The sequence below is a fragment of the Ambystoma mexicanum genome, chromosome 6p (assembly GCF_040938575.1).
Source record: "Ambystoma mexicanum isolate Mex_15411 chromosome 6p, UKY_AmexF1_1, whole genome shotgun sequence".
Lineage (NCBI taxonomy): Eukaryota > Metazoa > Chordata > Amphibia > Caudata > Ambystomatidae > Ambystoma > Ambystoma mexicanum.
This window is the reverse complement of record NC_090935.1, coordinates 1,352,013,211-1,352,038,500: the sequence shown is the minus strand read 5'-3', so window position 1 is coordinate 1,352,038,500 and position 25,290 is coordinate 1,352,013,211. Positions and strand designations below refer to the sequence as shown.

General features: G+C 44.4%; 1 protein-coding gene across 7 annotated transcripts in view; it reads right to left on the bottom strand.

The window, feature by feature from the left end:
• The window catches only part of PSIP1 (PC4 and SRSF1 interacting protein 1), an 828,776-nt gene that overhangs the window by 785,636 nt on the left and 17,850 nt on the right, over positions 1-25,290 (bottom strand). For 4 of the 7 annotated variants that reach the window (XM_069626044.1, XM_069626049.1, XM_069626050.1 and 1 more), the window contains one exon: positions 20,309-20,366. The exons of the other annotated variants lie outside the window; for them this stretch is intronic. In XM_069626044.1, coding sequence (XP_069482145.1) covers positions 20,309-20,366 — 58 coding nt within the window. The remainder of the gene's footprint in view (positions 1-20,308; positions 20,367-25,290) is intronic. 7 annotated transcript variants of the gene reach the window in all.

Below are 25,290 nucleotides of genomic sequence, written 5' to 3'. Positions count from 1 at the left end.
GATTTGCTGCACTGCATAAGAAGCTGGACAATATCCCTGCAAACGTTGCCCCCATGCGCTCACAACTGGCAAAGGAAGTGGTACGGTCAAGTGGCACAGCGAGTAGAGCGTTCGCTTTGACATCTGTGCAGAGCCTGTTAACGCAGGTTCGAATCCCGGCAGGGCCAAACTCAGCCTTTCATCCTTCCGAGGTCGATAAATGAGCACCACACACCGTGGGTAATAATAAGCAGCGCTCAGATACCTGAGGGTTCGTAGCGCTATATAAATGTCTAATTATTATTACTATTATTACGAATAACTGAGGCGGAGGTGAGGGTTGGGACTACAGAGGATAACATACAAGTGCTCCAGAACACAGTGGCTACCCTTGCAAAGGATCTGAACTTTGTGAATAATAAATGTGATGACCTGACCTGGAATCACATTCACGGAGGAACAATATCCGCATCATAGGAGTTGCGGAAGATGCATTGTCTGGGGGTATGGAACATGCAGTGGCGTGTCTGAAAGAACCAAGATCCACAGCTATCTCCCTTTGCAGTGGAACGGGTCCATCGAGCCCTCACCCACAAGCCCAAACCCAGAGACTTTCTTCAGCCCATCATTGCAAAAATCCTAAGTTACTGGGACAGACCATCTACTGCGCCTGGCCAGGAACAAGAAAGAAATGCGCCTAGGCTCCCAGATAAATTATCCAGATCTTTCCAGATTTCTCACTACCAGTACTACAGGATCGCCGCCAGTTTATAGGGGTCAAGAAAATGGTGCCTGAACGTAACATACACTATGCAATGCTGTTCCCGGCTCAGCTAAGATTCCAATTTGGGGTAAACTTTATTTCTTACCAGTCCCTAAACGAAACAGTTAAGGTCATTGACGCTATGATCCCGATTGAGGAAAATCTTCCTGTTGAACAAGTGCCAGGTTGACAGCCGTTTCCCTTAGATACTTGGCAGATATATTTGCTTATTACAGGAGTACATAGTATCAGACCTATAATTTACTGTCGCCACTCATACATATTTATATGTGATTAAGTGTTTCTCTTTGTGGTGTGTGCCAATGCAGCACCAGTTGGCCCCATTGCAGCTGCTCAGTAAATGTTAGACTATAGGTTCCTTGTGGCCTACCTGGGTCTTGATAGGGTTGGGAGAAGGGGACAGGGTTCTACACTGCACGTTTGGGAAGGGTTGGGATCTGTGCTGAAAACAGATCGTGTGTTTAAGCGCTAGTTGCACATTTCACACAAGGGGAGTTAAAAACCAGGAAAACGTTTTGGCAATAGAGTACACAGAATTTGTTGGTCCGGGTTACGCAGGCAGAACAGACATTGTGGAGAATATGGAGGGTATATTGTTATCAAACTATTACTACAGTGGGGTTAAATGTGATGTGCTGGAAATTAGGGGGCTGGGAATTGCACCAAATCACGGAAACTGAAGGACTATGTGAACAGACAAAATAAATGTCCTTTTACAGGAGACACATGGGGTATGCCACGGTATAGGCACATCCTGGCGAGGAAATGGGTATTTTACTTCGTATTCAACGCAATCTAGGGAAGTCATGACACTTATAACCAATCCTTCAAATTTGTTGAGAAAAAGGCATATATGGACCCAGTGGGGAGATATATTGTCATCCACTGTGTTCCGGAAGGGATTGAACTACTATTAGCGAATACGTTCAGTCTGAAAATCGACTCCCCGGAATTCTATGGTGATCTACCAGGAATACTGGCTGGTTATGTTGGGGGTTCACATTTTGTTGAGGGGAGGGGGTTAGAATCTGATCCTTGACCGTGCCATGGGCAGAACAAGTGCGGCACCCAGGCCCAAATCAAGGGCGGACCCACAGCTACGCGTGGCGACTTTTGCATCTGCATCCACGGGACACGTTCTATTCCTCTGTGCACGAGATGTATTTGGCTTCTGGCTCGCTGATGGGCAGAGTATCAAATATTGATATTTTGCCACGCACCCGGTCCGGCCACTCCTGTGGTAACGTCAAATACACCCTCTTCATTGGGCGGTTCATGGCGATTCAAATCCGAAGCACTGAAAGACAGTCTTTAAAGCCAACATTAAGTAAGACATGGAGAACTTCTTGCTTCCAACATTGCCGATGCCACATCCACTGGCATAAGATGGCAAGCCTTCAAGGTTTACGTTGGTGGCATGGCAATTTCCAGAGACGCTGGGATTCTTAAAACCATTACAAATGATTTACAACCGTGTGAAACTAGAATCAGAGCAGTTCAAGGCTCATGCCCAGAGGGAGGTCTGGTACTTTTCTCGCCCACTGGCTGCTAGGAAATATGGTGAAGGGGAGAGACCGGCGAGGACATTGGCCAAACAAGTGAAGGCTGAATGTGGGAGGACCCAAGTTGATTGCATCCTTAATGCACAGAGGAATACCTACTGGGCTGAGCAGGATATACTCAAGGTGTCACGACTTCGATGGGTCCCTATATGCTTCGGATCCATCACGTGGAGTACATGCCATACACTCTGCTAGAAGGGATACCCTTATTATGCCTTAATACTCAAGCTAGGGATGGATTGGACACCCCCTTATCAGTAAGATCAGGCAGGTCTGCATGGCTTGATATCCAAAGCTTCTTCAATGTTATCGCCAGAATAGATCCTTCAGCTGAAGCAGTGGCAGTGAGCATTGATGCCCAAACAAGCGTTTGACATGGTTTTGTGAGAGTACCTACTAGTTGTGCTTTGCTACCTTAAAATGATTACATACTCGTCCGCCGGCTAGGGTGTTAGTCAATGCATGTATTCGGAACAATTTGCCCTTGAGAGGGGCACCCGGCAAGGCTGCCCCCCATCCCCCTGTTGCTATGCAATTGGGGTGTTTGGGCTACAGAGCAGTGCCATATCTCTTCCCAGAAGGGAGACGCATCACCCCGCAAACATAGCGACGCAAGCATGCCTGCAACTTATGCAATATTACAGGATACGAGCGACACTGGTGGCCAGGCTACTCCAAATGAAGCAAACCCCCTGAAACTGTGGAACTAGTATATATTGCCAACTCTAGTGGAGGCAGACGGCTCCTTCCCACATTATATAAAAATGCTATTGCATAAACTGTTGCCCTCAGCTCCAAGGGCAAAGATCATGTGGTCTGCAAATATGGGTGTTGGACTTTCAGATGCTCAGTGGAAGCAAATGTGTATACATACCAAGAATGTATCCCTGAATTTTAGATTCAAATTCATGCAATTTAGACTGTTATACAGATTGTACCACACCCCCACGACACTTGATAGAATGCACCACTCTGAAGGTTACTGTTGTCCTAGATGCCGATCATCCCAAGCTGACCATATGCATATGTTTGAGTTGTACCTACGTAGGAGACTTTTGGGACACCATTCTAAAAGCTCTGTCGGAGGTAGTGCGCCTCCCTATTGAACGTTCCCCCTTGGGAGTGGTTTGGAATATGGACAAACCTCCTGAATAAGAGGCTCTGATCATTTGTGAAAATGCGATGCATGGTCGTCAAAAGGTGTATATTACATAAATTTAAAAGACAGTAACCCCCCCCCTAGATACAATGCGTTGTTAGTTGCACTCACTTGGGCCCAAAACTGAAGAGTTCAAGACATTGCCCCACACATCCCGACCCAGAAATGTGTGTGCCAAGTTCAGATTATACCTGGCTAATCAGGCTATTACCGATCAACTGCCACGCAGTATCGACTTAAGTTAAGAAACTTGTGAACATATTGTGTGACTATCAGTTGTGTCGTTATTGCCATTTGTGCAGCTAATTGATTGTAAATATATTGTCCGACACCTAATTTAAGCTGTTGTACTCTAAAATTGCCAATTAAATAAAAGTTAAAAAAAGAAGACCAAGTACATGGGGCATGTAAAGGGATACTGATTCAAATGGGAATCGGTAAACACCTTTTGTAAATGGGACAGCCAGATTTTGGAACTAATGTCTCGGAAAGCACCTACAAAGACGTTTTGAACATAAGCATCCCTAACTCACCCAATCCTTTTGCATGACTGTTAGAAGAAAGATGGGCTTTGAAGGAAATGGGGGATAAAATGCAGTCCTCTCCGACAGCCTGCAAACCCACAGGAAGATCTGGGAAGGCACCAAGTTGATCAACAGCCAAAAGCAAACTGTCCATGTTTTACGAGACCGGTTATGCCATTAGGATCCCAGAAAGCCCAAACAGCTGCCCAATTAAGACGAGAGCAGCTTAAAACAAACGGAACATGGGTGAAAGCAAAATCTCCAACCAAGAGAATGAGCTCCATGACCAAGCAGAAGCACATTCGTAGACCGATGCTTTAGGCATAGAATTACCGTGCGACTCAAACATTTATTGACAAGGAGGTTGGTTGGAATCTACAAAGAAGAATCTGTGAAGTCAGTTCAGACAGAGGACGACAAAGCATCCCACCATGACAAATGACGCCGGACAAAACAGCCCGTCAGAAACCGAATAGGGGAATCCTTCAACACAGGAACCGATTGCAATGCATGAAATATTGCAATCAACTCCGAGCAATCACCAAATCTTAACCTTATAATTTTCCTAAAACTGACTGGGATTCCCATTAGTACAAGTCAGGACAAACTGTGCAGGAGGGAATATGCCCCATACCCCTTCAGATACTGAGGTACAAGTCACCACCGCAGAGCATCAAGAACACTCGACCACTAGACCTAGATGCTCCTGGTTCCCCCAACTGGCGTGCGAACAGTGGAGGGGATTGCTTCCAGGTATGATATGCAATTTCAAAAAACACCATGGTTGCCATATCTCCTTGTACTTGTCACCACTCCAAAGTTGTGAATCTGGTTGCTTAATCCAACGACAAGTGTTTTTTTGCACATGAAAATGTAACTATGCATTCAATATTGAGGGGTTTGCAACCCATTTTGAGGGGTTTACGACCCATTTTAAAACATCTGACTGAGGATCAATCAAGCTTTTTTTTTCTTGGATGGCAGATCTCTTGATTGCAAACACTGCCACAACTCCTGGTCTGGAAGTGAAACATGGTGAACTACAGTCTTTTTGAAAGGCACTGAATGAGGTCTTGGAAAATCAGCACCTATCCACAGCTTTAAAGCATGATGCATCATCAGTTGATCTTCTGCCTCAAGTGTTGCTCCTCGCTTAGCTAGAGTCGCACTAGATGGCCTTGTGAAAAAGGGACACGATCCAGGGTTCGAAAGTGAGGGGATCGGTTTAGCTCCCGCTTGTAGACTAGAGGAGCCTTGTTAGCTTGACACCAACAGCTACCAGGTGCTATGTTTGGCTCCCCATTCCAACTGATGACTAACACACCTATGTGGATTTACCTCTTGTGCATTTGGGCAAATTTATAAATACCCATTAGAATACATTTATACGACATTTAAAGCATAATGGGTCATACATAATGGACAAAGTGATATGTGGAAGTTAGATTTGTAGAACGCCATGTACAAGCACCAGATTCCCCAGTGGTAGCTCCTGGTCACTGATAAATAAGCAGGAGCTAAAAGCGGCTCAAATCTTAATTTCGATCCCTGCAGTATCCTTTGGGAACACAAGTGTAGCCGATGACTTGATCAGTCAGAATGTTGAAATAAGTACTTTACACTGGGTCTAAAAATGTAGAAACTGCAAGCCATTAACCAGGCATATAAAGTTAGTGACCCTTCAGTATTCCACATGAACAAAGCATGTATCATCATAAAGTCACCCAGTAAAATGCTATCCCGTGGTGCCTCCATCTTGAAATGGGTAGCCTTCACCCACTTGTTCACCCGCTTTAGACTCAGGCTTGCATTCAAACAGTCGAAATCTTTTGTACTATGAGCAGTTTGAATAAAATCCAACCCCTTTCAAAAGGGTGGGGATAAGTGGAGTGAACACAACGGGTTATTTCTGAAGGAGTGCCGCTGCTCCAAGATGGAGCACTGTCCCTTGGCCAAGGCCTTTGGCTGAGTTACTATCATGCTAGAATAAGGAGGACAACATATGTAATAGTCTAAATAAAAATCAACGAAACTAACTTCCAGGCTCCAACAATTTCCCAGTTTAATCATGACTCGGAGCCCCCATCCCACCTTAGAATAACTATCCAAAATTTCCAGTGTCCCTTCTCCTACAATTAGACCATTTTTCACAAAGTGCAAGGTGTGCGGTCCGGGCTTTGATCTGTGCCTTGCATGACTCCACAATGCCTCGCCACATCCTAGACTTGGTTAGCCACACTCGCACCTCATCTTTGCTCCTTGGGAACAAATTAAGGAAGCGGTGGATTTTCCCTTGTTGAAGCCCCAACTTAGACCATTCTGGCCTTAACTAGAGCCCTTTTACACCTACAATTCTTTACCTAGAGTCTACAATGTGCTGCCTGTGAATAGCTCCAGTTTTCTTTGGGAATAACATCCTCATCGATTCACATCAAGTGGGTGTCTGCACCAAGAGACTTGAGAAACCAGAGGGTGTCTCACTGCTAGTCCCCTGGGACCCCTCTACCTCAGGTGGACAGAGCACAGCCTTCACCTTTGGATCGGGACCCTGGGGGTGGACCAATGTGGGAGGATCACCTGGGTGAGTGGTCTTCTGGGAGTGGGGGTGAGATAGCCGGTATCTCCCCCTCTTTTGTTCAACTACCCCATGCTATTTTTTTTCTCTGATTTACCAAAGTCCCCAAGCCCCCCCATTTTTACACACACACTGGGCCGAGGAAGAGGGTGACTAAGAGTAACCAGACTAACTCTCAAATCGCAATATCTACTAGCCCACTAGCATTGGCGAGTAGTTTCTATGAAGGGCGAGTACCATTTTCACAATACTTTACCTTGCTGGAGAGTATGGGGATGTTAGAAACATGTTTTTTGTTTGTAGTAAAGAGCAAATACAGGTTTCACTGTGCATGCTTAACAGCATTGCACCAAATATGTAGTCTGCTTATGGCGACATGCACCATTTTACAAAAAGCACTGGTAAATATGTGGTCACCAGTCACCTTGGGGCAGGTGCATTGGTCGAGTATGTAAAGAAGGAACTCGCCCTGCAGGTCTAGTGGGATTTTAAAAAATGTGCAAGGCCTGGTCAGGCAAAGTCAGGCACTTTACCCAAGTGCATACACTGGATACCAGTTAGATCTCCTCACACGAATAAAAGGCAAAACCTAAAGACACTGAGCAAGGCGGAACACGAGAACGAGCAGAACTTCCGGGACAAAGGCACACCTAATGAGCAGCGGGCCGAAAACCCCAAGGCTGCTCTACTGGAGGTTGTTGCCTCCAACAGTCTGCGAAAGACATGTGGAGAAGGCCAGATCGCACAAGTGAAGACTGCATTGTATTTCAAGGATGCCAGCAACCCTCGCGGGTCAACGGCAAAGTTGGGGAGGTGAGGCCAAGCCTGTGTACTAACCTGGACTCGGAAAATGGAAACTGCAAAACACAAAAGCAGCACACACAGTGTTGGCAAGCGACCTGAGAGACTGGTGTGCGTTAAAAGTGAATGAAGTAGCAACATCATAACACAAGTGAAGGCTGCACGCGTGTGGATGAGACACGAAGAAAGGCAGAACCATGAATTAACTTTAAAGTAAAATGCAGCTGCGTGATCAGCGATACTGTCATGATCTCTGCTTCCAAAAGGTCAGGGTTTTCCCAACTCCCTTGGAAGCAGATCCATAACCCAGGTTCCGAGTGCCAACCAGTCCCAATTGGGACCTTTTGGACCCAGTCCTGGCGCCAGTGGCACCAGGCTCATAAATATGCCTAGTCCCAGCGCTGGAAGCGCCGGGCTCATAATGCTTGGGTGGACTTACCTGCAGCAGACCATGCTGCTTACTTGCCTGCCAGTTGAGCCTCTGATCCTCTTCTGTTTGGAACTACTTTTCCTGTTGGGTGGGGCAGGAGCCACTCCCTAGGTTCAGAACACTGGAACTCTTCTGGAAACCAGGAACTCTTTTCTTACCTAGGCGTGGCTGTGGAAGGAGACACCTAAGCACTACAGGAGGCTATTTAAACCACACGCGATGGATGAATCTTGCTTTGCGTTATTCTGCATCCTCTGCAGCAGAACGCTCATCGTGTCTTCTGCATCTGATCCTGGGCCTAAGGAAAAAGGCTTACCATCCTGAATCCAGTCTTCAGTAACACCTATAAAGACAAGAAAGAACAGGTTAGCATTACGGTCTTCAGTGACAGCGCTTCACTTACCTGGTCCATCGGCTGTCACCAACGCCTCGCGCTGCATTCCGGCATCTGAAAGACAAAGGCTTACCTACTCTTCGTGCGCTCCGGAGGTCTTCGCACTGCATTCCAGCATCTGAAAGACAAAGGCTTACCTACTCTTCGTGCGCTCCGGAGGCCTTCGGCGCTGCATCCCGCATCTGAAAGACAAAACAAGGTGCGTTTAAAGACATTGGGGAACTTTAATACTCACGTGCCATTACTCCTTTCCACATCTAACCCAGTGGGTATTCCGGCACCCTGCAGCCGCTCCGAACTTGTACCTGCAAAATAAAAAGACAGTTCGAGCGCATCGTGAAGCAGGCAACAAGCGCTTACTTACGTGCTTCCAGGCGCTTCTATTCATCACACGGGCTCCATCTTCAACTCACTTCAGCCCGTCATCCGCCATCGCCGGAACCCTGCAAAACAAGAGACATCATTACTAAAGACTTTTAAAGACATTAGAATTACTCGAAGTCAAGAGGCCTGCTCCCCTTATCCAGTGAAGAAACTGGTTACAGCACCCTGCCCCGAGGCAGATGGAGAGCACGGCGTTCACTTACCTAAGGTGAGAGCGTTAACCTTTGGGGTTCTACAGGAGAAGAGAAAGGGAAGAAGAGAGACATTCAATAACCCAGTTCATTAATCCCATATTTTCTATCTGCAGACATCTTACCCTTCGAGTCAGACATACAGTGCACAGAGGTCCAGTCCAAAGAGCCAGCCGTGTGTTACACATCACCTTTGAAGATACGGTATACGCCCATTCAAGACCGGCGCCTCCACGGGAATCAGGTGAGCGTTACAGAACGCAAAGCCTACCGCAAAACTCCCGTCCAGGCGCTATGGAAACCTCGGATACCGACCAGCTAGCCCAGTTACTTGGGGAACTAAGGGCAGAAGTGCATGCAGCCCGTCAGGAAACGAACGCTCTAAGAAGGGAACTGATTATTTCCAAGGAGCGAACAGATGATCTCGCTAGACAATTGCTACAGTCACAAGCCGGACAGACCCCGTTACCCGCATCTGGGGGAAATCTTCCTTCTACATCCTCTATGAATCCAGTGCAGATCAACCTACCTGCGAATGTACCTCTGGCTCCGCCCGAACGATTTTCTGGTGACCCAAAGAGGTTTGCAGTATTTATCAATCAGTGCCGGTTGCATTTCTTATGCCGGCCAGCAGCCTTTCCAACTGATCAAGCTAAAGTAGCTTTCGTGCTTTCGTACCTTAGTGGTGATGCGGCAGACTGGTCGATCCCTCTAGTAAATCAAGATGATCCGGTCCTCCATGATTTTCAAGCTTTTCAGCTCAGTATGGAAAAACTGTTCGCAAGACATTCACAGGGGCAGGCCTTGGACAATGAGCTTCTTTCGTTGCGACAAGGTAATCAAGACCTTTTGGCTTATATTGTGTCTTTCAACAGACTGATAGTGGAAACTCAATGGCCTGAGGACAAAAGGATTACGCTGTTTTATAGAGGTCTACGTGGAGAGCTCAAAGATGTGTTAGCCCAAGTAGTGAATCCCCCACAAGATTGTTCGGACTATATAGACTTAGTCGTTCAAATAGATCACAGACTGCAGAACAGGAAGGCCGATCGTTCCAAGTTTGATGCTCGAGTATTTTCCAAACCGCCAACTCCTTCCAAAGGAGTAGACTCCGGGGAACCCATGCAAATAGGGGGCCTGAAAGTTCCTCTAACACAAAAGGAGCGGGAAAGGAGGAAACAGTTGCAATTATGCCTCTATTGCGGAAACTCAGGGCACTTTCTTCGAGACTGTCCGGTGAAACCTGCCAAGAAGGCAGTAGGAGCTGCAGTTACCAAAGTTACAAACTCTGAGCAGGGAAACAACCTCGCCCGACAAGAATAGAGGTCCTCTTGCCGAGCGTGAAAACCAGTTCCGTGACCTCGCATTTCGTGATACCTATGGTCCTCATTAGCCCTGATAATCCGGATCGATTACATGCAATTGAAGCTTACGTCGACAGCGGTGCCATCGGCAATTATGTGGATCATGAAATGGTTTTGAGGATGAATCTAACTCTTTGTCCCAAGGCTGTAAAGGACGTCATTACTACGGTGGATGGAACGGAGATAGCCTCCGGACCAGTAACGCATACCACTCAAGAAGTGACGCTAGTAAGTCAAGATGGACACCATGAGAAGATCATGTTCGATGTGATCAAGGCTCCTCAGTTTCAGATTATTCTATGAATACCTTGGTTAGAGAAACACAATCCTCTGATCGATTGGCGAGCAAGAACGGTCCAGTTTCCAGAATGTGTCTCTACTTGTCACCCTCCACCTGGTATTGCACTGGCAGCAATTTCTTCAGAGACTCCCCAGTTACCTCCCGAATACCTAGAATACCAAGATGTTTTCCGGAAGGATCAGGCTAACTCTCTACCTCCTCATAGGTCTTATGACTGCCAGATAGACCTGATACCTGGTTCTACTCCTCCTTGTAGTAGAATTTATGCCCTCACCGAGCCTGAGAACCTTCACCTTCGACAATACCTGGATCAATACCTGGCAAATGGGTTTATTCGTCCTTCCAAGTCCCCTGCTTCTTCAGCTTTGTTCTTCGTTCCAAAAAAGGAAGGAGACCTTAGAACTTGTATAGATTATCGCTCCCTGAACCAGATCACCGTCAAGAATAGATATCCGTTACCTTTGATCCCTGAACTCCTGGACCAAATCAGAAAAGCATGCATATATACAAAGCTGGATCTTAGAGGAGCCTACCACTTGGTACGAGTAAAAGAGGGCGATGAATGGAAGACGGCCTTCCGCACCAAATATGGGCTATTTGAATATCAGGTCATGCCCTTCGGACTTTGCAATGCCCCGGCCGCCTTTCAATATTTTATGAACGATGTCCTCAGAGAGCTCATAGACGTGTGTGTTGTTGTTTACATTGACGACATCCTCGTTTATTCTTCATCGGAATCTGAACATCGGAAACATGTGAAAATGGTCCTCGAAAGATTGCGTCAACACAAACTTTTCGCTAAGTTGGAAAAATGTGTTTTCAACGTGACTGAAGTTGAATTCTTGGGATTCATATTATCACCTAGCGGAGTGCGTATGGATTCAAAGAAGGTCGATGCAGTTCTCAAATGGCCATCACCATCCTCCGTAAAAGGTGTGCAAAGCATGTTAGGCTTCGCTAACTTTTACCGCAGGTTTATCCCCGAATTTTCTCGAATAGTCCAGCCCATCACTGCCTTGTTAAAGAAAAACAAACGTTTTGAATGGTCTACCGAGGCTGAACAAGCTTTCCAGGATTTGAAGACTAAATTTATCTCTGCACCAATCTTAAAAACACCCTCGCCCCGAACTCCCCTACATCGTGGAAACTGATGCTTCAAGCCTTGCCATGGGGGCAGTTCTATCACAAAAGGACCCGGTAACCAATCAGTTGCATCTCGTGGCATTTTGGTCCCGCAAATTCTCGCCTCCTGAAATCAATTACACGATTACTGACAAGGAACTTCTGGCTATCAAGTCTGCCTTTAAGGCTTGGCGGCATTATCTGCTGGGGGCCCGACACACCGTTACTGTGATTACGGATCACCGAAACCTGCAATATTTGAAAACCGCAAAAGCCCAATCCTCTAGACAACTCCGTTGGGCATTATTCTTTGCCGAGTTTGACTTCATAATTACCTATCGACCTGGTACAAAAACGGTAAAGCTGATGCCCTTTCTCAGATGGGAGTGGAAGAACACTTGATCAACCCTAAACCTGTACCAATCATTCCCGAACAAAGAATTCTGGGTGTAATCGCCACACAATCCATAGAGAAAGTTAAGGATAAAGCCAGGCAACTTGTAACTCCAGCAGACATACAGAATTGGCATCTGCAGGGAAAGGACTTTGCAGTAAAGGACAACTTATTGTATTTCCAAGAACGATTATACCTGCCCAGCACAGATTTACAGAAAAAAGTAATCTCTTGTTATCACGATTCTTTAATGGAAGGACATCCCGGTATGGCCAAGACCTCAGAAAAGATCAAGCGCTACTTCTGGTGGCCGTCTTGGAAAAAAGATATCAGAGACTTTATAATGTCCTGTGGAGTATGCGCCCAAAACAAGAGTCAAAAGGAAAGACCAGCAGGCCTCTTACGCCCTATTGACATCCCACCTCGCCCTTGGCATACGCTTTCTATGGACTTCATCACCCATCTACCTCCATGCTCCGGATACAATACGATTCTAGTAATCGTGGACTTATTCTCCAAGATGGCGCATTTCATTCCGCTCAAAGGCTTGCCAACAGCAGCAACTCTGGCCCGAGAATTTCTCGAAAACATCGTCCGACTGCACGGTTTTCCTTCGGTTCTAATTTCGGATCGAGGTAGTCAATTTATTTCTCATTTTTGGCGAAGTTGCTGTCGGTCGGCTCAAATTGATGTGAGACTATCGACCAGTCACCACCCTCAGACCGACGGACAAACCGAGAGGACCAATCAAACTCTGGAACAGTATTTACGCTGCATGCTGCAACAAACTGAAAAAACTTGGAAAGACATCCTTTGGATAGCCGAATATGCCTACAATAACTCTGCCAATTCGGGAACTGGGAAAACCCAGTTTTTTCTTTTATACGGCAGTCACCCTCGAACCTCGGAGTTGGATCCCCTCCAAGATCTTGAAACACCAGCAGTAGACTACCTGCATTCTACAATCACCCAAGCCTTTAAGGAAGCTGTTTCTCACCTTCAAAGGGCTAAAGAACAATACAAGAAAGGAGCAGATCAACATCGGAAGGAAGCCCCTCAATATCAAGTAGGGGGATCAAGTCTGGTTATCCACCAAATATCTACCTCTAAAAGGGCCACGCACATTCAACCCAAGATACCTTGGTCCCTATTCCATCACTACCATAGTAAACCCAGTAGCGGTCAAGTTGGACTTGCCCCCGCACATGAAGATACATCCGGTCTTCCACGTCTCTCTATTAAAACCCGTGCAACCTCAAACCCGACTAACTAAATCTCCAAAACCCATCCTAGTTGATGGAGAACTCGAGTTTGAAGTCAAAAGCATTCTGGACTCCAAGATCTCCAAATCTAAACTATTTTACCTAATTGAATGGAAAGGCTACGGCCCCCCAAGAGAGATCCTGGGAACCTGCTGAATATGTCCACGCTCCTCGCCTAATCAAAAGATTTCACCGAACATTTCCTGACAAGCCAAAACCCCCGGAGAAGCCCGGTTTGGGAGGGGCCTTGAGGGGGGTACTGTCATTATCTCTGCTTCCAAAAGGTCAGGGTTTTCCCAACTCCCTTGGAAGCAGATCCATAACCCAGGTTCCGAGTGCCAACCAGTCCCAATTGGGACCTTTTGGACCCAGTCCTGGCGCCAGTGGCACCAGGCTCATAAATATGCCCAGTCCCAGCGCTGGAAGCGCCGGGCTCATAATGCTTGGGTGGACTTACCTGCAGCAGACCATGCTGCTTACTTGCCTGCCAGTTGAGCCTCTGATCCTCTTCTGTTTGGAACTACTTTTCCTGTTGGGTGGGGCAGGAGCCACTCCCTAGGTTCAGAACACTCAAACTCTTCTGGAAAGCAGGAACTCTTTTCTTACCTAGGCGTGGCTGTGGAAGGAGACACCCAAGCACTACAGGAAGCTATTTAAACCACACCCGATGGATGAATCTTGCTTTGCGTTATTCTGTGTCTTCTGCATCTGATCCTGGGCCTAAGGAAAAAGGCTTACCATCCTGAATCCAGTCTTCAGCAACACCTATAAAGACAAGAAAGAACAGGTTAGCATTACGGTCTTCAGTGACAGCGCTTCACTTACCTGGTCCATCGGCTGTCACCAACGCCTCGCGCTGCATTCTGGCATCTGAAAGACAAAGGCTTACCTACTCTTCGTGCGCTCCGGAGGTCTTCGCACTGCATTCCAGCATCTGAAAGACAAAAGCTTACCAACTCTTCGCACGCTCCGGAGGCCTTCGGCGCTGCATCCCGCATCTGAAAGACAAAACAAGGTGCGTTTAAAGACATGGGGGAACTTTAATACTCACGTGCCATTACTCCTTTCCACATCTAACCCAGTGGGTATTCCGGCACCCTGCAGCCGCTCCGAACTTGTACCTGCAAAATAAAAAGACAGTTAGAGCGCATCATGAAGCAGGCAACAAGTGCTTACTTACGTGCTTCCAGGCGCTTCTATTCATCACACGGGCTCCATCTTCAACTCACTTCAGCCCGTCATCCGCCATCGCCGGAACCCTGCAAAACAAGAGACATCATTACTAAAGACTTTTAAAGACATTAGAATTACTCGAAACTTACCGTTCGTGCAGTAAACGACGGACAGCAGTCCTCTGAAGTCAAGAGGCCTGCTCCCCTTATCCAGTGAAGAAACTGGTTACAGCACCCTGCCCCGAGGCAGATGGAGAGCACGGCGTTCACTTACCTAAGGTGAGAGCGTTATTCTTTGGGGTTCTACAGGAGAAGAGAAAGGGAAGAAGAGAGAGACATTCATTCAATAACCCAGCTCATTAATCCCATATTTTCTATCTGCAGACATCTTACCCTTTGAGTCAGACATACAGTGCACAGAGGTCCAGCCCAAAGAGCCAGCCGTGTGTTACACATCACCTTTGAAGATAAGGTATACGCCCAGTCAAGACCGGCGCCTCTACGGGAATCAGGTGAGCGTTACAGATACCAAGAAACAGTGGTGGTCCGGTGAAAGTAAATAGCCCATCCAACAGTCTCTGTGAAAGGTACATTGTTTGAAGCTAAAAAGGCGAATAAACTCCAAGAGTGAAACTAAAATGGCGAACGTTGAGTCGCAGTGTTCCTGTGGTGGTCTGTAAGAAAACCACACACATTTGAAAGACTAAGTCCGAAAGGGGTCTGAGCCCGACTGAGGGAGACCCAAAGTATACCGAGCTTGGAGAAAGGGAGCCCTGTCCCCCCCCCCTCCAACCCTTTGCAACTTTGTTGTGAGAGGTCTGAGCCTGGCAGAGGGGGACCTTTCTGAACGCTTTGGTTGAAACAAATTTTAAGTCAGAGAAAGAGACTAACATGGAAGGCCAGGCGAGCCTGGAGCCACAGTTTTGAACTGCGTTGGAAACCGAAGAAAGCGCGTCGTCCTGCCTACAAGGATCGCCTTACCCTGTGAGGCCTAACGTAGGGAGGAGAGCTGGTTCAGCCACATTATCAATTGAACACTGATTTTTCATTTTCCATACATTTCTCCTTTTTAAACTTCTGTACACGAGCTAGGGTAGGCATTAGGTTTTGTTAGCATAGGCCATTATGATTCGACAGACTTCACTAGGACGGTTTTATCGTTTAATGGTTAGAGACTAGCTACAGGGCAAAATAGGAGTTTCTCTAACCCCAACATGTTCAATAAAGGTTTTACAAATTGTATCCATTATCTTGTAGGGAAGGCATGGTATTGACATTGATACAAACAGAATTTGTTCTGGTACCATTGCTCAACGATCTTTGAATGACAGCTGAAGTTGATGGGGTAAATATTTTGATCCTCATAGACCCTTCAAGGACATCCAATAGTAGACCGCTCATGCTCCCATTGTGTGCCCAACAGCTGGCATACAGGATTTGACCCTGTATCTTCCATCAAAAGGCAGAGCACAGAAAATCCTCCGTCACTTTCTCCAAGCCTTTTATCCATAGCATGTGGCACACCAGAGCCGCTCATCTCCTCTTCACGCATTTCTTTACTTTTAATAAGAACACCAACCCATAGATTCTGCTTTGTCTGAACAAAAACAAATAATACACTGCCACATAGACTCCTCCCTTTGCCTCCATCTCCAGGCTGTGAACAGGATAGAACATTATTGGCTAGAGCAAAAACCATCCGAATGGTAAATGGTGACAACCCTCATCTCTGGAGCATGTTTCTCTGGCCCTCTACAACTGCCGCTGTTCAGGCAAATCAGTCTTAGACATAGTCCTCACTGATTGAGACGTTCCCCCCCGGTTTATAGTGAAAAGATCGAGAAAAAAAAAGTCGATTTTTTTTCCAATACTTTTTTTTCGAAATGGGGGTTCCCCCAAACCCCCTTTTTTTATTTTTTTTATATTACATCCTTTTTTTTTTTACTTACCTGACCCCAAAAATACATATAAATAATAAATGACCTTTTTTATGAGATTTTTGTTTCGAGATTGACCTTCGAGATTTTTTTTTGACCTTTTGACCGACCACCGTTCCCCCCCCCGCCCCCTTTACTGGCCAAGTAAACTATAATGACATACCTGCTTTTTCTAACAAACTCCTCAGATGCAGTCTGCTTTCTATCGTTCTCAGACAGTCATTGCTGTAAATAACCTACTCGCCACCCCGTTTGGACCGTGGCAACCAACAGTATCTAGGCCTTCTGGCAACCAACAGTATCTAAACCTTCAATCCAGCAAATTACCTTACTTACAAAGGGTGCAGTGTGCAGCAGCCAGACTTCTGCTGAACCTTACCATGAATTACCAAATCTCATCCCCCAGTGAATTACACTTCTTTTAAATAAGGAGTTCAGAATTGCAGGCTGGTTACACACGTATAAATCAATCCATAGCCTAAGCCCAAACTTGCTCATCTTCAAACCAACTCCCCTCCCGTCCCCCCCAAAACCCATTTCAGGACTCTTAGCCCTAGCAATGCTGGACCTAAAAATCAAAGCCGCGAACAGAGGACGAGCCCTGCGTCATCTTGGGGCAAAACTGGAAAATCTCTGGCTTACACTGCACTTGGAACTCAGCAGTCTTGCATTCAGAAAGGACCTTAAAAACGTCCTCTCCAGAATTGAACACGTCTCCAGTGGCACTTCCTCCTCTCTGTTAAACTAATCTAGCTCGGTCAGCTTTCTATCCTTTCTCAGTCTCGACAAACGTAGAGAGTAATGTCCAGTCAACTAAGCGGATTTGCAGAAGGATATTGGAAAGCTTTAAAGACATGCTCTTGAAAATAATACTGTTTCTCACCGGGAGCCAGTGTAGTGATTGAGAGCTAGGATAGTATGTTCAGATGTTCTGTATTTCACAGGGAGCCTTTCTGAAATGTTTTGGACTAGTCTTGAGATCATAGCTGGGGAGTCCTAAATAGATGCATGCAGTCATTAAAATCTAAAGGGGAGACGACTACAAAGCTCATCACCATAACTTGGTGGGGGAAGACAAGATAAAGGAAGGATTCTTTTTATTTTCCCCGATCATAAAATAGCAGGTCTTTGGTTACCGCTGCCACATGGGTATTCAAAGTGGTTATCAAAGAAAACACCCAAGTTCTTCACCATCGGGGTAGGGATGGAAAATGTCCAAAGAAGCTGGGCCAAAAGGAGGATGTCCAAGTGTTGCGTTTTTCATATTTTACCTGGGTTTATTTTCAAGAAATTTGTATCCATACAGGTCTGGACAGCTAAAAGGAAATCTCTAATCTTGCCAGAGATTGTCATCTCCCTCTTTAAGGTCAACCAAAATGTATCTCATCATCGACTGAGGTGGCAAAGGTTACACTGAATTGGTGTAAAACCTCATTAGTGGGCAGATGTATAGATTCAAGAGGAGCAGCGACAAGGCCGATCCTAGTGGAACCCTTCATTTCAGGAGTTGAGAAAAGAATGCCCTCCAGGTGTGTGCGGAGTACAATCTTTGATTCCCTGATAATACAGCTTTTCAAGCAGTATTTGATGGTCGACTGTCAAACACTACCGTCGGGTCAAGCAGGATTAAGAAAATGTTCATTTGAGCCTGTTTTGCGTCTCAAATGATCCAATGCGGTAATGGTGACCAGTTCAGTCCTGCACCTATGTCTAAAACCCATTTAGGAACGGGCTAGAAGATTTGAAGTTCAACAAAATTTGGCAAGTGGGAGACAACCCACCCTCTCCAAATGTTTGAATAGAAAGGTTAACTGAGTAATAGGGCGATAGTTGGATAAGTCCTTAGGGTCCGAAGCAGGTTTCTCCAAGAGAAATGTAATAACGGAACCTACCACCTGGTAGGGGCAATGCCCGTGGAGAGGGAGGAAAAATCCCATCTGCAAAGGTTGGACTTATGTCCCTGGCAATTATAGGTGGTAGTAGAAACTCTGAAGCTTTAGAAGATGTTACAAGATTTCAATATCGTGTCTGCCATCTAGGGTAAAGGAATCCAAAGGTCACTGGGTGGTGGCGTCTGCAGTCTAAATCATAGTCGTGATTTTTTCACTTGGATCATTGTGGCTTAGCTCGATTCTCATGGTTTCAATCTTTCCTGAAAAGTGTAGTCAGAAGATCAACTTGACTTTGGCAGGGGATAATAGAGGAAACGTTAAGTGTTGTTACAGAGCTTGTTTACCACTGAAGACCTTCTTGGTGGCATTGGAGGCAGATGTGATTTTCTGGCCATATCTTTAAGCCTTTATGATTTCTTTCTTTGTAGACAGACTGATATAGCTTAAGTGATCTGAGATCCTCTGGATCATTGGCATTTCGTCACATCCTTCCTAGATTTCAACTCGGTGACAAAATTATGGTCTGTATTGAACCATTTTTTGTTTCAAGTCTGTGTAAAACAGGTTTTACACATGGCAAGGGGTGCCAATATATCGGCCAGCACTGTAATGACATCTTGGTTCCCGGGTAAACGATTTGGATCATTGTGCTCCATTGATTTTTGGCGTCTCAAAGGAGTGGCGAGTAGCCCAGGTATGGATTGCTTTGTAATTCTATTCCATTGGCGGGATAGTACTGGAGGATTCCATGTCATAACTTTTCTCCATAGGGAAACAATTAAGAAAGGTATACCAAAATGATCAGTCCAAGAAGGGATTTGGGTGGAAATGTGGATGTCAGGTCCACGCAAGTGTGCGCCTTCATTATGGGGCAGGTATGCAACAAGTGCCAATGGGCTAAAATGTGCGTGAAGAGTCGAGTAATTGGATAACATTCCTATCCATTTTCAGTTCAAAAAAGATTTTTAAAATGAATAGCTGAAGACAAGCACTTTAGTGCTGTTCAGAAAAAGGTCAGTTAGGGTATCCAAAAGTTCCTCAAAGAAGTTCCATTTCAAGTTATATGGGCAGAAAATCTGTGACAAGATATGTTAGGCAACAAGTGGTTATATTTAGCACAAACATATAATAGGATGGCTAGTCTACCGCCCTGTTTATTGGGAGGGGAGTTCGAAATAGATTTAGAATTACAAGGAGTAATGTCTAAAAGAACAGTAGGATCATCATCCAGGATCCAAGTTTCTGTCAAAAACTTTGGTCCACAATCATGTATTAGAAATTTTTAGCAGCCAATCTAAAAAAAAAAAAAACAGGAGATCTTTCAAAACTTTGCTTTGAGGAGGATACATTATTTTTTTAAATGCTGTGTGTAGGTTTCTCAGATAGTAATTATTAGATGGTGGATTAGGGTGATATAAAATAAAGGATTTTAAGCTGTAAATAGTGTCATCTGTGAACAAATTGTCCAATGAGAAATGGACAGAATAGCATAACCTGCAGATTGAATTGTGAGAGGTCTCAGTCCTCACTGTCCTGGCACGAAGAGGGCAGGGTCGGGCTTGCCTTAGGCAGGCCATTTGCCGATTATATTATCTGGCAGTCACATGGACCAAGGCTCACTATATTCATGTACTGAACATCCAGGGAACTTGACTTACAGCAGTGTAACTCTAGTGACTGGGTTACGGTACTGTGATGCTCGGAGAAAATTTGCTTTAAGTTAGATTCACTTATTTATCATTTACGTGCCTTTTGCTTACACCACAGTTTCCACTAAGCGTCTCGCTGGTCTGGATACTAGTCTATGGTTTTCGTCTGTCTGTTTGGGTACTGAGTGAGGCCTCCTTGAGCATCTCCTGTGCCGTTCTCGGGGGGACAGGTGCACTGCATACCTCAGATGATGGTGGCACCAAAATTAGAGCTACCAGAGTAAGAACTTTATTTTGGAATTTTTCGTGAACATTAAACCATGCCAGACTTTTCTAAAATAAACAATTTTAAGATTTATATGCCATTTCTAATATTGCTGGGTCCATTTTTTAAGCTTTAATTTCATTTGTTGAACTTCCCAATACACTTACCGAGGGTGTGCAGTCGGACTTGATAGGGTCATAAGTCAGGCATTCATCGGTTGCATTGCTAGTTGGAAGGAAGATTAAGAATTCATCAGTGACCTGATCATCGCATTGGGCAGACAGATCAATGCAAGTCGAGTACCCGACTCCCAACTGCACAATGTGCAAAAGAAAAAAAAAGACGGATTGCAGGATCTCCCATTATAGAGAACCATTTAATTGGTCAAAATTAGCAATTAAAGAACTTGGGAGTATAGAAGACACCAATAAACATCCAGACCTCAATAAATCAACCCAACAAATGGAATTAAGATTATTGAAATCCTCTCATATCATCCCTATTACCATATATAGCATGAGATGGCACTACTAACCAAAAGAACTCACGTGGGGATCCCTTAGCAGGTTTTAAAGTTCCTGGCCTCAAGTGACAGTGCTAAAGTAATTGTAAATAACTCTGGGGATACTAGCAAGGTAAAGAGCACACAGCTCTACTTATTTGGTGCCGCTATTAGAAAATAAAATGACTAATTATGGTTTCATTCTGGGAAGGAAATTACTCATGCTAAAGCGTGCTTGTTAACCCTTTTGTGGTACAATCGAGATTCCTTGAAAAAGTGTAATGCTGTCCAATTAAAAAGAAATGGGTGAAACCTTAAAGGGGGGGGACAACGTTCAGTTCATGCATTTCCAATACTTATAGCTGTGAAGTAATAAGACACTTAAATTGTGAGCCAAGATTTAATTAAAACGTGCCGAGTGAATTTAGCAGATTAAAAGAAAAAAGTAAATTCCCATTAGAAGGAAGTTTCTAAATATGAAGGCATTGACATAGAATCTGAACTGTTATGTGGAAAGCTTGTTTTACCACAGCTATCCTAGAGTGCGCCAACTCAATCTCTTGCTAAGGTTATAAGCGTTTTAGATGCCCAGAATGCAAAAACCAAAAATCTGGTCCTGGGAAAGTTTATTTTCCAGGGACATTATCACTTAGTATGGCGTTCATCAGATGTTGACACGGACAAGCACCCACCTGGATACTGGTACCTAATCTTGCTTCAAACATGCTAGAAATGGGATATTGAACATACTTAATTAGGAAAGAAAAGATGGAAAATTATGATGAGGCATTGCACTTCAAAGCGATCCATTGGTTGTTCAAAAATGTAAAATTTAGGAGTATATTGTTTCGGTCAACTGGGTGGGTAGGTTCATTTGATATTGGAATACAAGTGGCTGGGACAATTGCTTGTTTTTAACTTTTAGGAACCATTATATGGTTTAATGGCACTGAATGCTCAGTTTACCCAACTGAGCTCTTCTCAGATTAACGTCCACCCAGTCGATTTATTTTCTCCGCTTAGAAACGGAATAGTTGAGCTGTCCGCAAGTCCAACAATTATTTTACTGATCCTACCCCAGAATTGCAGTCTATGCTTAGTGACACGTTGGCCACCTTGTTTGACATGCATCTACTGTGTCTTCCACTACTTCATTTATCTCATTCAATAGAGTTGAAACCAATATTTCAGTATCTTTGCCCATTTCCATCATTGACTCTGGCTGGCAAATCCGAAGACGTTAGACTAATTGATCAGAAAGTTGTTAGTTGCAATTCCGACTGATACAATCCCCATCCGCAAAGGTAAATGCTTATAAGCAGAGCACCCCAGACCCCCCATCCCCCTCCTTTGGTGCTCAGTCTTCATATGTGGCTGGAAATACTACAGAAGTGGGAGATTCGGACCACCATTACCATTAGAGGGGCCAATTTACTGGGTGGTGGTCGGACTCCATCCAACATGCAGACAGCTTTCACTTAGGAATCAGGAGTAAGAGGAACAAAGCAGAAATGTTTACAAACTGATGGATTGACTCAGATCCTAGACTCATCTAGCCCTTTAATGGATATCATCAATCATTTTCAATTTAACACCAATAATAAGTTCTGCATTTGAACATAATGTGCTCTCTTGCACTAAAGTTTAATCTCTTGTGGACACAGTTTGATCAGGAGTGCAAGAAAACCAAAAGGGAATTGATAAAACTAGTCAAGATGGATTGGGTCAGTGGAGAGGACTGCGATATAAGACTACACTGTTGCAATATGAGAAGAGAGGACTTTACTTTGGAGGAATGGAAAAACCTAGACATTTCAAAAATGAATTACTACGAAGGATTTTGGAACAGCATATCTAAATGGTATTGAGGAGGGTTACAGGATTAAGGATGTAGCAAATACTACTGATGGTGAGGCACGGTTTATTTTTAGGGAGCTGTACAACACTTCTGTTAGGGACTGTGATATAGTTCAGGATCCTTCTATTGCAATTTACCTTGTTTGAGCTTTTTGCTCCCTGAAACTGTAGATTTGTTTTTCTTTTTCTCTCCCCCTCCTTCTCCCCTTAGGACTCCTGGTCTGAACTTTATTCCTGTGGATCATACAGGCGGTAGGCGGGTGAAGGGGACGACGACACTAGAATATACTTGGCTATGTTCCTTCTTGGCGCTCAGCCCTAATCATTCCAATTCACAAAAGGTTGGATAGAAATTGACCAGGCAATATCGCCAGATTTCACTCCTTGGAGGTTTGGGGGAATTGTTTTTTACTAAACTTGTGTTGAAAAAGCTGCAATGATTTACAGACAATAAATTTGATTTCTCCACCCCAAACAGATTTCAGAAAGGGCCAAGGCACCACTGGTCAATGTTTTCATCCATTATATACAAATAATACTTTAATAAAATGTGTTACTGGGGAGGGGTGGAAGAGTTTTGGTGGGGGGGCGATGGAATGATTTATATTTCTGTTTTGTGATATAAATGCGTACTTGCCTCAGTTTTGCTTCCTTTATAGATGGTATAACAGATCTGCTCTCTTTGGGGGCTGATGTTACAACACCAGAGTCTCAATAATGGTCAATATTGGTGTACACGTACGACACGGTTTAGGGCCACAACAGCGTCCTATTTGCTAGAGCTTTTAAGCTCAAATTACATTTTATATGCGTCAGGATCTGGCAATTAACACCACAATGACTAAGATTATTAAGTTATACGGCTATAAAATTCCATGTTTGTATTTTTACCCTTGGCGACGAGACCAAGTTGTGAAAACTTGATTTGGGCATTCGATTTTCTCTGAATGGTTCATGGACACCACAATCACACTAAGCAATCTCCTTCTAGTGCTTGTAAAGCTATTTTCTCTCACAAGCACCTGGATCAGTACTCTGCTAGTCTTGCATTGAAAACATCCCCACTTAAAAAAAGGTATTGCTGCAGCAAATTATAGGTTGGAAATGTAACAGCAGCATAGCCCCACATCACTGAAGCTTATAAAAACTCGTTTTCTAAGGGCTCTTGTTTCTATATCCTTTCTGCCCGGCTGAGTTTCTATTATTATTAAGAACTTTATATCGAGGCTACCTTGATTGAGACCAGACCGACTCCTAAAACTATGCTGGTTAAAACCCATAAATTCTACGTTCTTTTTGCTATGAATTGGGCTCTCATATGTATTACCAACCTAAAAATATTCTATCAAGTGATGGAAAACTGTTTAAGTCTGCATATTTAGAATGGTCTATCCGTCAAATGGATTAAATCGAATCTGGGCCAAGAATATTTAACATTGAAAGGGATGTCGGAGTCAGACTTCTCAATCTTATGCATCCTACTTCATGGCATACTTCAGATCTTTAATTCTGGCTAAATGTACTCCCTATAGTATGCTCAGTAGGAAAATGGAACGGGGCCTGGGATTTTCAACCAACATGTCCTTATAAAATGCCTAACAGTTGCGTCCATTTTATTTAATTTTGAGACAACAGAGGCTAGATTGCCACAAAAGCTGTATAGAGTTAAGCACTTAAGGGATGCACTTCCATTTGCAAAATACGCACCCAGTGATACGTTTTGCAGTTAGACTATATATTTGTAATGTAAAGCTGGTTGAAAAAAACATTGTTTACCGTTTTAGGTTAACTGGATGCATTGTTCTATGCTGTAATAGATGGCATTTGTAAGCTTCATGAAATCCCTTTTAATCACTATACAAGTGCGTGTTGGTGATCAAATAAATATGCCACTACAATTTGCCACCAACACAAATGAACTGCATTGCCAACAAGTCCCAAAATATATCGTTTGCACTACCACATTTTGCACTACCCTTTGGCACCAAATATTGGCGAGTAAGAAATGTTTTGCTATGTGGAGAGCTGGCATTCAGAAAAGAGGGCGAGTAACTTAATTCCTGGGTAATATTTAGCAACTTGAAATGTGCCCTCCCCCAACCCCTCCTTGGCGTATCTATGAAAAATAAGCCGTTGTACAGATTAGCAATCATGAGCTTTTACCCTAATGCAAGCTCACTGTTTCAGTAAATAAAATGCATGATCCACAGAGGAGATGCGAATGAACATAGGTGCTGCAGGGAAACCAGAATGCAGGGGCAACCGTGATTTAAGGATTAAGGAAAAGGAAGCGTGTCCTCACTCTACTTCGCATTGACTGCCAGCAGCAAGACGAATGGAGTTCAAGGTAATGGCGCAAAGTACAACAAGCGTACCCATTTTCAGAGGTGAAAACAGATTTACTCCAATGCATCAATTCAGATGACAAAACCTCATCTTTGTATCGCGCCACTATTTAATTTCACTCATTTGATGCAGATGCCCCAGGATATTAGATCCTGCCCAGAACCAACTACCTTTATATGGCAAGTAAAAAGACAGTTTGTTCTCAAAGTAAATCTAATCAAGACATTAGCTGTCATTTACCAGCACCGTGGCACGCGGTAAGGGGAGCACACTAAAAGGCCATTGGTTATGAACAAAAATGGACTATTTCGCTTGTAAGTTTCAAAACTATCTGGGGTAAAATATGTAAGTTGCAAAATGTACCATCAAAATGCCTTTATTGGTGGTAAATCCTGGCATGCAGTGACCGTGGTACACTCTATTTATGCTTTCATGTATTAAACA